Source organism: Gossypium raimondii, chromosome 10 (assembly GCF_025698545.1).
Source record: "Gossypium raimondii isolate GPD5lz chromosome 10, ASM2569854v1, whole genome shotgun sequence".
Lineage (NCBI taxonomy): Eukaryota > Viridiplantae > Streptophyta > Magnoliopsida > Malvales > Malvaceae > Gossypium > Gossypium raimondii.
The window spans coordinates 49306659-49320286 of record NC_068574.1 but is presented as its reverse complement, the minus strand read 5'-3'; the positions used below and the strand labels follow the sequence as shown (position 1 = coordinate 49320286).

Below are 13628 nucleotides of genomic sequence, written 5' to 3'. Positions count from 1 at the left end.
CACTTTGTGCATGACTGATTATTCTGATGTATATATAAATATATTTGATATATGTATATGAGCATGTAAGCATGACAATTCTGAATATATATATGTATCTGATTGGGGTGGGATTTGTATATGTGAAGGAAGTGTTCTGTATGGCTATCATCGCTTATATTCTGGCAGCTTGGCTGCACATTATTTGATATGTGTTGTAATGGTACGATATGGTGTGTAGGGATAGGTGGGTGTTTTAAACCCCACATAGTGTGATGGAATGGTCGGAGTTGGTGTGTAAAGGATGGGGGTAGGATTTTGCATATCTGTTTCTGTTATCTGAATCTGAATCTGAATCTGATTCTAAATCTGACTATGTATATGTTTCTGTATGTATAGCATGTCTATCTCTGTTGGGTTACATATTGATTTTACGTAAACTCACTTCTGTTTGTTTGCTCTGTCCAGGTAATCCACAAACTTAGGCAGATCGGTGCAGTAGAGTCTCGTGATGACCACTAGTCTATGAACTGGTTTTTAAATAAAGGTTTATTTAATTAAGAAATATTTCTAGGAGTTTTGTATTAATTGGACTCTCCGGACTGTTTGGTTTAACTTTTGGGATTTGGATTTTTTGTTTAATACTTTAATTGCGACGATTGCATAAAAATATGGTTTTTACTAAAACGAAAGTTTTTTAAAATTACGAATGGGATTTTAAGAAATAACGTCTATTATAACTTTTGTTGTAAATTATGTTTTGGCAAATAAATCAATTAAATAACGTTTTCGACAATAGTGAAAAGCGAATATGAATTATTAAGCTGAAATGATTTATCGTAACGACTCCGTTTTCAAAGCCGTTCTTTGTGACAACTCCAGATTCTGCCATAACGTCTAGGCCGGGTTTGGGTTGTTACAATGCATGTTTACATGAAATCCCAACTCGATAAGATGTTGTAATATTTTTATATGCTCTTGATATTTGTAACTTTGTCATAATGAATATTTTTAAAACATGTATGTTGATTTTTTATAGAATTTGTAACATTAATTTATGCTGTTAGGATGCTTGTTAGAACAATATATGCTTCATATAATCTCAAGTCATTGCTCTTCTCTATTGGTATGCTTTTTATAATCGATTTTAGAATTTTTGAGAGAATAATTTTGTTTGAAGCATGCTTACAAAGAATTATCTAGGTCAAATTTTGAATTATTTTGAGCTTAAGTATTGGGTCGCACATTGATAATGTACTTAATTGAAATTTTTTGATAATGAGCATGAGAAATTGATTTAATTAATCTTTTTTTGTCTAAAGGTATGAAGAATCTCATAGGCAAAAAGCACATTATCCAAAATTAATATATCCGGCACAAAGGCACTTTGGGCACCATCAATGTAATTGCCTATTATACTTTTGAATTGGTTCGCAATCATTATACTACTATTTTATAAAGAACATTGCATAAACTAATAGGTCTGAAATTTCCTAAATTCACTGGATTAGGGACTTTAGGAATAAGAACAATATTAGTAATAGTACAAAGGTCCATAGGCATACCTCTGTTTAAAATGCTCAAGCAATATTCCGTTACCTCATCGCCCACAATATGCCAAAAATGTTGGAAGAATATAGCCGAAAAACCATCCTCCCCCGACGACTTCGTAGGACACATCTCCTTAAGAGCCGCCACAACTTCCTCCTTCATATAATTCGCTATCAGCTTTGAATTCTCTTCTTCAAAAACACACCTCTCAATCCTAGCAAGGATATGCTCAGTATCCCCACACCCATTAGAAGAGAAAAGTTGTTGAAAATAATTACTTACAATTTCCTCCATCTCTCCCTCATCACTAGTCACTCTTCCATCATCGTGCCTTAAGCTACCAATAGTGTTCCTTTTCCTCCTTTGTGAGGTATAATTACGAAAAAAGTCGTATTTTTGTCCCATAAGTTCAACCAGTTTATCCAAGCCCTTTGCTCCTAATACATCCCGTCTTTATCTATCTCCAAATTACAGTGAACTCTTGTCAGTTAATTCAACCATATTCTCATCAATTCTGTCTTGATCCAAGAGGATCTATATTTTTTCTGTCAGCTCCTTATGCCCTTCCCTATTATGTCGAAGCTCAGCTGCCCATCTCCCAAGCCCACACTATAAACCCTTTAATTTCTCTAAGATATCTGCTCTACCTGCCTGCTACAATCGTCTAACCTCATCCATACAAGTCTTCTCCTTAACCCACCATGCCTTAAATCTAAATATCCTTTTGGGTATGAGATTCAATCTTATATTTTTATTTAGCTAAAGGGGACAATGGTCAGAGAAAGAATGTGGCAAATGATGGATTACTACTGATGGAAACATATTCCTCCTTCCAAATTTGTCACTCCTATATCAAGCTTTTCATGAATATTAGTCTTCAGCATATTTCCTTCTCCCATGTAAATCAAGTACCCAAGAAACCAACATCCATTAGTTGATACTCATCCAGAACATCCCTAAAAGCAGCTATTCTCTTCTTTTCCCTTGGTATGCCACCCACCTTCTTAAAGGAATAAAAAATCTCATTAAAATCTCCACAAACCATCCAAGGTAAGCCTTGGGATCAACTTAAGTTTCTCAACATCTTCCAAGTAGCCCATCTATTCTGTACATAAGAGAAGCCATAAAACTCAATAAACTCCTATTCATTTCCATCATCACTTTCCTTCAAGGCGACATCAATGTGATAGGCAGAATAACTTTTTAAACTAACATTGATATTATCCTTCCATGCCAAACATAAACCTCCTCTCGATCTATCCGCTGTAATATCAACCATATTTAGAAATCACACTTCCTCTAACATTTTCCATTTGTAACTTGCTCAATTTAGTCTCCATGATGAAGACCACTTGAGGATTATACAGTATCAGTACATACTGAAACCTTCTAATAGCCCGTGAACTCCCCAATCCACGGACATTCCAACTAAAGATTTTCATTGCGACCAGTCAACTTGCCCCTTGGCAGCCGCCGATATAAAGTGGTTTTTTTTCCAACACCCTCATGTTCTTCACGACCAATAGCCCCACTTCCTCTCCTTCCATAGATCTATCACTCTCCCTTCTAGGCCCCTTCTTCCCATCACCACCCTCCATCACACACATCATCGAATCTTGGTCCATGTCTACCCAACCTTGTAAATTCGAATGAATCCCTTCCACACTCAAATTTTGATTAAGGTCTCATTCTAAATTTATCCTCAATATGGGGTTAATACAACCTCTCAACCTTCCTCTAATCTCTTCCTCCCTTTTGTGTCTACCCAAATCAGTTTCTTCGTAATTATTCCCCTATTTTGCCTCTCCTCCTTCTCCCTTCAACCATACATAGTTCATTGTTAGTGCTCGTCTAGATTAAGCTCTTAGTGATGAGTTTCACCCTATCTCAGTTGCTTCAAACCCTAAATTCATCTTCACTTGACAAAAAGAATCGCTATGGCCTAGTCAGCCACAAAAGAAACAGAATAAAGTTAATCGTTCATATTTAAAATTGACATACGATCAATTCCTAGATGAAGCTAAAACCCTCTTCTTCCTTCTCAAATGACGCCTCACATCCATCTGTATCCTGATACGAAGATGATTTCGCACCCCTCTACCCAAATTTTCGCCATCATATTCTAAGAACTTCCCAATAAAATCCCCCATTTGTCTCCTCAGAGCCTCAGAGAAATACCCCAGAGGCACATCATGAATCTGAACCCAGAAATTTGAAAAGATTAAAGGCACCTTCAGCAGATCTTCACCATCCTCCAAATGATGAACCAATAATAAATGACTGTTAAAGGTCCATAGAGATCATTTCAAAACCCTCTCTAGATCTATCCTATGAAATTTGAACCCATTTAACTAGATGCCAGAGATTTGCATCGTGCTTCTCATCATTGGGAAGTGTATAATACTTGCTGTTAAAAAAACCCTACCAAACATAATCCCTTCTTCTAATAAACTGGATTCGGCCCTCTCTGCATTTGAACAACTTCCTCATCCTCATTGTCCAATGATAACGCAACAAATCCTCTTTCCATTCCCCTATTTCACCCAAACAAAACGTCATCAAATTTAAAGAAATCAAGTGATTAATCTTGACGGCACCGCCCAAAAACCTTGGAAAAACCACAAAACACACTAAAACCCTAAAAAATAAGAACGTGCTTGACACAGCAGACAAAGACGTGCTAGGAAAACAAACTCTAAATGCTACAAGAGTTTGTTCTCTTTAATAGTGTAATAATTTATAGGCAATCCTTCTGTAGGTCCGTTCAGGGGTAGACGTTGGCTACAAGTTTTAAAGCTGCTTCATACCTAGAGCGAGAATCGAACCTTCAACAATTGGTTAAGATAAGAGAAACTTTAATAATCTTACTTAACCCCATGTTTAAGTTATTAAGTACATGTATTTATCAATAACTAGATTAACTTCTCAATTGGGTAAAGTACAATGGCTAAATTATGACAAATAAAGTAAATAAATTAACTTTTTAATTTTTGTATATCTAAATTCTCGTATTCTAAAACAAAAATTATGTATTATATGGTTTATTCTTAGATTTAGATCATATTCAATTTTTTATACTAAATATTAGATTCATTATTCTAACAAATTCCGACCATCATTTAAACTTATTTACTAACCAGTGTTAGGTGTACTTTCAAGAAAAAAACATAGGTACAAACATTAACACCATGTTTGGTTGGGTGTATCGGCATAGCCATTACACCCCTAATCGTGGGCCCTACTCAATACATTGTTTGGTTGGGTGTATTGGCCTAATACGGGTCTATTACATTACGGATGTAATTCCAAAATCCACCGATTTCTAATCCCTTCCTTGCGCTCAGATTAGGTCCTGATTCAGTTTTGGTCCCTGTTTTACCCTCGATTCACGCTTCTGTCTTACCCAAAATCCACCGTCTTCTGTTTCTTCCTTCTACCTTTCTTCTCCACTCTCCTCGTCATCTTCTCCTTCTCTTTTTTACCTCTCTTTGGCGTCACAACTGGACTTCGAACACCGATCAGAAAGTAGCCTCCATCTCACGTTTTTCGTTCCTCTCCATCGGTGAAACTGCGTTCTGTCCATTGGAACCGGTAAGGAATATACTGGAACAATTCCTTCTCTTTTTTTGTGCCTTGCACCTGACAATACTGGGTTCCAGCACCCATGAGTGCGCCTTTGCACTTTTGACAATACTGGAACAATTGCGTTTTACGCTCTTTGTTGGTTACCTTATGTATTCTATGAACAATTATGGTCTAGATTTCTGCCTTATTAATTACTATTTCCATGAGTAGGGCAAAGAAAGGGGGGAATGATGGGGTGTAGGGTTCTATGTTACTTGGACTGGACATAAGTGTTGGATACAGAATGTGTGCAGACAACAATCTTTTAAGCTTTCCTTGTATTTGAAGGATCATACCCTATACCGATGTCCGATATGGATGTCGACATAGGTACCTTGAAAAAATGAAGAGCGAGCAACACAATTGGAGTTTGGACAATATGCTCCTGTTGATTACTCGTTCGGGCTTTTACATCTAGTGGATTAGTTTTATAGCATCTTAGATTTGAATGTAATTTCCTTATGCCAAGGAGCTGTTGAAATTTAAAGTGAAGGAGGATCTCGTCTGTGAGAAATGATTAGATAGTAACCTTGCTCCTGTCAAATGCCAACATTTCAGGATATGCTCATTTGATAAAGCATTGACACTTCAAAGATGATTTGTCTCTTACAATTATTTTGATTATTAAATATCGGTTCAATTTATCTGTTTTGGTTGATCTAATTGAATTGAAATTTATCTGCATATGACTTGCTTGCAATTTTCTTGCTACAGCTACTTGCCATGTCATTAGTAGACATTGACATTTTGTTATCTGAAGTCTTTACCAATTTGGAAGATAACTGAGTTGTTGAATAAAGCGATGTGGATGTCTGTTAAGGTCTTGTTGACTGTGATAAATGCTATGCGTGTTACTTTTATATACAAAGCAGGTATTTTAGTTTCATCTAAAAAGATGGCTCATAGTATTGTCAATTATAAACCAATTTTTTTCTGGTCCGATAAAGTCTACACCCAACAACATTTGCCATCATGTGTTAGAGATAGAGAGAAAGGAAAAAGGGAGGGGGGCAGGCTTCATTAATTTATGAATCAAAAGGTATGTATGAGTTGGTCTATTCCTATATGCTGTCAACATACTGCACCTCCTCAATCTTGGTTCTGCATCTTCTTAGGTTCATTATGGCCACCATAGGAATAGCCTACTACCCTGAACTTTTGCCATTTGGTAGGTTTTGGTGGATATGATGGTTGAGTTGGTTATATTCTTCAGCCAGTTGGGATAGGTTTCCTCAGTTACAAGCTTATCAATGGTTCTTGTGTTATCTGGAACTTGACTTGGTTATTGCCAATAGGTTTCTGGAATCTTGAAATCAGCTTCCTTTTCCGTGTTTGAATTAAGAGTGTATGTGTATTCACTGCATCCTAAATTGTTTTGCAGTTTGCATGCTATCACGGCATATTAGCATCATCTTCTGTAGGATACATGATAGACTGAACATTTTATTATAGTTTGTATACAAGTAGAATGCCAGTTGGTTCTTCTAAATCATAATCAGTTACTTTTCTTATTTTTGTATGTTCTCCTATAGTTCCCGGTGGGTCGTGTCCATCGACTGCTGAAAACAAGGGTTAGTGCAAACGGAAGGGTCGGAGCAACAGCTGCTGTATACACAGCTGCAATTCTCGAGTACTTGACTGCAGAAGTGCTAGAACTGGCAGGTAACGCGAGCAAGGATCTGAAGGTTAAGCGAATCACACCAAGACATTTGCAACTAGCTATCCGGGGTGATGAAGAACTTGACACCTTGATTAAAGGAACTATAGCAGGCGGCGGTGCTATCCCGCACATTCACAAATCACTTATCAACAAATCTTTGAAGGAGTAGTTCATGTAAGTTATCTGTCTGTTTTAATCTGTACCCATAAACGTCAGTAAAATGTTTCAAGTCCTTGCTTGTTTCAGTAGATAATCATGGAGATTCAGGATTTAAATTATAAAGATGGATTCAAACAGCTGATATTTTGAATTACAAACTGCTCCCTGATATGCTTTTTCTTCTAATACCCTGTGTTAATAATATATTTTAATATCTGTAAGTTTTATTTGCATGAACTTAAATTATACTGTAATTTGCTTGTATATTTACAAATTAAATATCCAAGAGGTATACAAACTACATAAAAGTAATGTCCATCCTATTCCTTATCGTAACACCTATCAACACTTTTTTATCTATCAATGATGAATTTCCACTTTTGGTATATTTAAGATTTAATCTTTATATAATTTGGTATCTCAACTTTGATAATATCATTAGTTAATTTAAATATTTTATTTTGATTAATACGATATCATGATTAAATTATCAAGAATTTTATGAAATTATATATCATTATTAAATTATATTTAATATTAATTATTCATATAAGAAAATTTATTATCAAGAATTTTATGAAATTATATATTATTATTAAATTATATTTAATAATAATTATTTTAAATTATACAAATTCATATAAGAAAATTTATTAGTAATAATTATTTTAAATTTTATTAAATCATATATTTTAATTAAAATATATTTAATAATTATTATTTCAAATTATATTTTATAGTATCATATATTATGATTTTAGTAAATTCATATAAGAATATTGATTATTAAGAATTTTATTAAATCATATATTTTAATTAAATTTTATTTAATAATAATTATTTCAAATTATATTTTATAGTATCATATATTATGATTTTAGTAAATTCATATAAGAATATTGATTATTAAAAATTTTATTAAATTATATATTTTAATTAAAATATATTTAATAATAATTATGTTAAATTATATTTTATAGTATCATATATTATGATTTGAGTAAATTCATATAAGAATATTGATTATTAAGAATTTTATTAAATTATATATTTTAATTATAATATATTTAATAATAATTATGTTAAAATATGATTAAATTATTTATTATTGATATTAATAATCTTATTAAAATTTAATAACAATAACAATAATCATTTACCTAAACAAATTTATGCTAAGGGGATTCTAGACATTTTAGTTTTTTCATTATGCTATTACACCTCCATTCCATTCAACCAAACACAAGAATGCTATTACGCTTCTATTCCATTACATTCAACCAAACAATTGATTTGCTATTACGCCTCTATTCCAATACAGTGAACTAAACGTGCCCTAAAGATGACATTGTTGAGAAGGACAATCATGAACTTTGAAAGAGTTAATCTCTACGAACCGTAAAATAGACATAAATGATACCTTGATTCAAAAAAAAAACATTTAAATCTATTTTAATTCAAATAGCGTCGAATATCAAAGTTTGGGATCTATTTTATTATTGGATAATGAATTCGATTATTCGAACCAATATTCATTTACATATTTAGTCTTCATCTATTTTTAAATATATATTTGAATAATTTAATAAGTTAAAATATTTAATTAATTTGAATGATAAAATATTGGCGCATAAGATATAAGGTTTAGTAAATTAAATCAAATATAAAATACCAAATAAATTAATTGGTGGTATAGTATAAAGGGTCTGTGCATGGAGCCTCTCCCTCTCCCTCTCCCTCTCAGCCTCTCTTCTCTGTGTAAACTGCAAACAGGGAAGAAGATTTTAGAAAGTTTGATCCTTCATTTGGACCTTTTACATATTTTTCATTTTAAAGGGGAGGCAAAAGTTGAAGAGAAGAAATAAAATCTGACTTGAAAGCAGTGTCCAGCGCCGGAGAATCGAGGTCCGACACCATTTTTCTCCCCATTTTCATTTTAGTGGTGGTACGTAAAAATTTGTACGAGCATAAGTGGATTAAACATCTTATCTGACTTAACTGATGAATTATGTTAGGTGGATTTCGATTTTAGCGGTTTTGGTGGTTAAATAGCTCCGTTTGTTTAATTATATCCATAATAGTTAATATTTTTAAATATATTTATATATAAGTGGATTAAGTAAATTAAATTATTTTAACTGTATTTATAATATATTTATTTTAAAATGGTTAAGTATTCAATACAGTGAAATGAAAAACCTCCGCTGTCACATAAAAAATAATAATAATAAAGGAATTTTATTTCACCGGGACGTGTGATTGATCCGACCAATGTTAAGTTCGGTTCGGCTGACTTATACTTTAAAAATAGGTCTGATAAATTATTTTAAATTCTGATAAATTAAATTGTGTTTATTTTGGTAATTGATTCTCTCTTTTATTATCTAATGGTTTAGACTTGTTCATGAATTGAATCATGTTAAAAGTAAAAGGATTTGGGCAAAATTATAGTATTGAAAAATGAGCTTGACCAAAAAAAAAAAAAGACCTGTTTTCTAAATGGATTGGGCCTTGAATAAGTTCTTTTCGCTCGGCCCGATCCAAATTTTCAAAAAAAAATCCTACTATTTTGCTTCTACTTTGTTGTTATTTTTTCATTGTTTTATTGTCATTTAACTATTATATTGTTATTGTTTGGATATTGTAAAAGTTTGTTTTATTGTTAATTTTGCTACTATTTTAGAGACATTTGCTTGTTAAGTTGCACATATCTTAGTGTTATTTAATTGTAATTTTTTTTTAATTTATTTTCAATTTGTTGAGAAATATTTATTTTAATGTTTTTGATGTATTATATTTTCATATATAAAAAGAAAAATTAATATAGACAGGCCAAGTTGAGCCCGAATTTTAACATTTTTATTCAAACAAGACTTAAACAAAATTTTAAACCCATTTTTTAGGCTAGACTTGAGCCTATCAATCGGGTCCAGCACCCGGCCCGGACCATTCACAACTCTATGAGTAGTCACGACTATCATTGGTCTTCACAAAATCCACACACATGCATTTTATACACTGCACTGTTTTGCCTATGTGATTAGGAGGATGTTTTTGGATACATGTGTTGCTGTCATTGTAGAATATAAGATTCATGTAAAACCAATTTTTTTCTACTTCTATTGAATCAGCTATGGGAAACATGAGAACTGCATTCGAAGGGATGATCAAAGACATCAAGGGTAGAAGCGCTTTCTACAAGCAAGATTGGACCAATGGACTTCGCTCTGGCTTTCGGTATTTTTGATGTTTTTGGCACTACGTTATGTTCCTTTGATAAAGACATTTCCGATTTTGATTCATATTTCAATTGTTATTTCTACCAGGATATTAGCTCCAACTTTCTACATCTTCTTTGCTTCTGCACTGCCTGTAATTGCCTTTGGAGAGCAATTGAGTCGAGACACAGGTACTCCATTTGTTTATCACCTTAAAAACTAGAATGTTCAATTGTTATTAGTGCTGAAAACTCATAAACCTTATATTGTTTTTGTTCTTTTCTTGTTTCAGATGATGCCCTCGGCGCGGTGGAAACATTGACTTCGGCAACTAGTTGTGGAATCATTCACTCCATTCTAGGTGGACAGCCTTTGTTGATAGTAGGTGTTGCAGAGACAACAATTATAATGTATACTTATTTGTACCATTTCTGCAAACAAAGACCAGACTTGGGTCGGGAACTCTTCTTAGCTTGGACTGCATGGTAATGGATTTTAATATTTTTTCTAGCTTCTTGATTCCACAGAAATGTTCTTATTTGCTTTCTTTTACCAGGGTGTGCGTATGGACAGCTATGCTGTTCATTCTTCTTGCTATATTCAATGCATGAACCATAATCACAAGATTTACAAGAATTGCAGGAGAGGGTTTGGGCATGTTGATAACTGTTCTTTTCCTTCAAGAGGCTATTAAGGTATTGAATGACTTAAACAACAAAGAAATTATGTTGTTTATGATGACAGATTCTTGTGGTTTTAACTTTTAACCTCCATAATAATAATGTTTGGATGATAGGGAGTGATCAGTGAGTTCCATGTTCCCAAAGGTGAAAATCCCAAGTTAGAGAAATATCAGTTCCCCTGGCTTTACACAAATGGGTTGCTTGCAATCATTTTCTCATTTGGGGTTCTATTAACTTCCTTAAAGACACTTAAGGCAAGATTGTGGCGTTATGGAACAGGTACCTACATTAACTCACTAATTGGGATTTTACTGATTTGATAGTTTCACCGGTCTTTAAAAGTCATGTTTCTGTCGGCTCTTCTTTCAGGTTGGCTTCGAGGTTTTGTTGCAGATTATGGGGTTCCCCTTATGATCTTGTGTTGGACAGCATTGTCTTACACGATACCCGGACAAGTTAGTTCTGGAGTTCCTAGGAGGCTGTTCTGTCCACAGCTTTGGGACCCTGAAACATTCCATCATTGGACTGTGATAAAGGTATGTTAAGAATCCATTATTAGATATACTTACCATTGAACTGTCTCTAAAATGAGCATGTGTTGAAGATCTAAAATGTTTTTTTTTCCTTGTTACAGGATATGGGAAAGGTGCCAATTATGTACATCTTTGTTGCCATTATACCAGCAGTAATGATAGCAGGTTTATACTTCTTTGATCACAGTGTTGCTTCACAGATGGCACAACAAAAGGAGTTCAACCTTAAAATTCCCTCTGCTTACCATTATGATATCTTACTGCTAGGAGTTATGGTACTTAAACTCCTCTTACAAGTTATATTTTCATTATATACGTATTTCATAATATATGAGGCTTAAATGCTTGTTGTCAATCATGGTTCCATACTTTGATTTGTGGGTTGTTGGGACTCCCTCCTTCATATGGGGTCCTTCCACAATCTCCCATGCACATTAAGAGCCTTGCAGTTCTCAAAAAGCAGGTATGACATTGTACTTTTTTAGAGACCATTCCTCTATTATTCAGAAAAAAAAAAGGGTAAAAAGTGCCAAGGAGGGCATATCACAACTAGAAAGCAACTCAGAAATTTAAGGAAGGATGAAAGCTGTGTTCATAGAAATGGACGAATCTGTTACTGTAAGTACTATAGACATGCTTGCAAGCATATTTGATTGGCTACAAGACTCACTAAATAATAATTTTTGGATTGCAATCTACTTCAGTAGATAAGAGTTGAAGAACTTGAAAGAGGCTGTAATGAAACGTGACGGGAAGGCAATTGCGAAAGAAAATTCCGATCCTGAGAAATATATCGATGCTTATTTGCCAGTAAGAGTTAATGAGCAAAGGATGAGCAACTTGTTGCAGTCATTGCTTGTTGGACTTTCATTGTCTGCTCTGCCTATCGTAAAAAAGATTCCTACCTCGATACTGTGGGGATACTTTGCCTGACAGCCTCCCAGGGAACCAGTTCTGGGGAAGGTTGTTGCTACTGTTCATCACCCCAGCTGGCGTTACAAGTAAGTCATTGTACCTTAAAACAGACGTTTTATGAAACTGAATGGGAGGGTTGACATGGTTTTGTTTCTTGTATCATTGAGCAGAGTCTTGGAAGGTGTTCATGCACCGTATTTGGAGACTACCTTTCAAGTCCATTTTGATGTTTACATTGTTCCAATTGGTATATTTTGTGGCATGTTACGGGGTGACATAGTTCCCGACAGCTGGAATACTGTTCCCGATGCCGTTCTTCCTCCTCATCAGCATCAGACAGTACATCCTTCCAAAGCTTTTCACTCCTGAATGTCTTCGGGAACTTGATGCTGCCGAGTACCAAGAAATTGTAGGCAAACCATGCAAAAGCATAGACAAGGTAGTGTTTAGACCAGAAAGAGAATCAACAAGTGAAGGGACTAAAGACAGCATTTGTGATGCTGAGATATTGGATGAAATGACAACCCACAGAGGAGAGTTGAAGTTTAGAAAGGAAGAAAGGTTACATAAGGTATATATATATATGTTATATATTTAAATCTACATTTTGCAATATGATATTCCATTACCAGATTATATAGCTCATCATCCTTGTGCTTGAATATGGGATACGGGTTCGTCCATGAGAGCAACATTAAACTTTAGTGTCCGGTGAACCGGCAACGATAACCGTCATCCTGTGGTTGATTGAAGAAACAATCATGATCCTATGGAAAGAATGTCCAAGAATGTTGCCTTTTGTATAGATTCAACACAGTATTTCCCCTTTTTTCTTCATGGTTTTTGACAAATTGAAAGGCCAATTTCTTTTATTGGTCTTATTGTTAAAATATGTTCTTCCTTACATGAGTAATAATAATAAAAGAGCCTGTTTCATTTTGCTTTTTCTCCTTTGGCCTTTTGAACGATGTCCCATGGCATGCCCATGAGCCATGGTGGATTCCCTTTGCAATTTCTCCTTGGGCATTTTTCTCTAAAATTATGGCTGCAACTCTGGTTTGTTTTCCTTGGATGTAATTATGATTCAATAAACGGAAACTCGTACTACAAATAACAAATATAATAAATTGAAGCATTTTCAAGCGTTATCCTTCCATTGGATATGTCGGGATGCAAATACGATTACTCATTGTCTTGCCAACCGTGTCTTATTACGAGCGTTGTGATAATATGGCCTTCAAGAGAGTTAGGTCTGGATGTATTAGGGAAGCATGTTGGCTTGAGTTGCGTTTCTCTCGTTAGCTTG

At 34.2% G+C, this 13628-nt stretch overlaps 1 protein-coding gene and 1 pseudogene across 1 annotated transcript; both read left to right on the top strand.

Moving 5' to 3' along the window:
- Nucleotides 1–4229: 4229 nt before the first annotated feature.
- LOC105778264 (probable histone H2A variant 3) lies at nt 4230–7131 on the top strand. The gene is made up of 3 exons (XM_052622497.1): nt 4230–4240; nt 4875–5121; nt 6687–7131. The coding sequence occupies exons 1-3, from the start codon at nt 4230–4232 to the stop codon at nt 6981–6983; spliced, it is 555 nt and encodes a 184-aa protein (XP_052478457.1). The 3' UTR covers nt 6984–7131.
- Nucleotides 7132–10106: 2975 nt separating this feature from the next.
- Nucleotides 10107–13269, top strand: LOC105776970 (boron transporter 4-like; annotated as a pseudogene).
- Nucleotides 13270–13628: the final 359 nt, after the last annotated feature.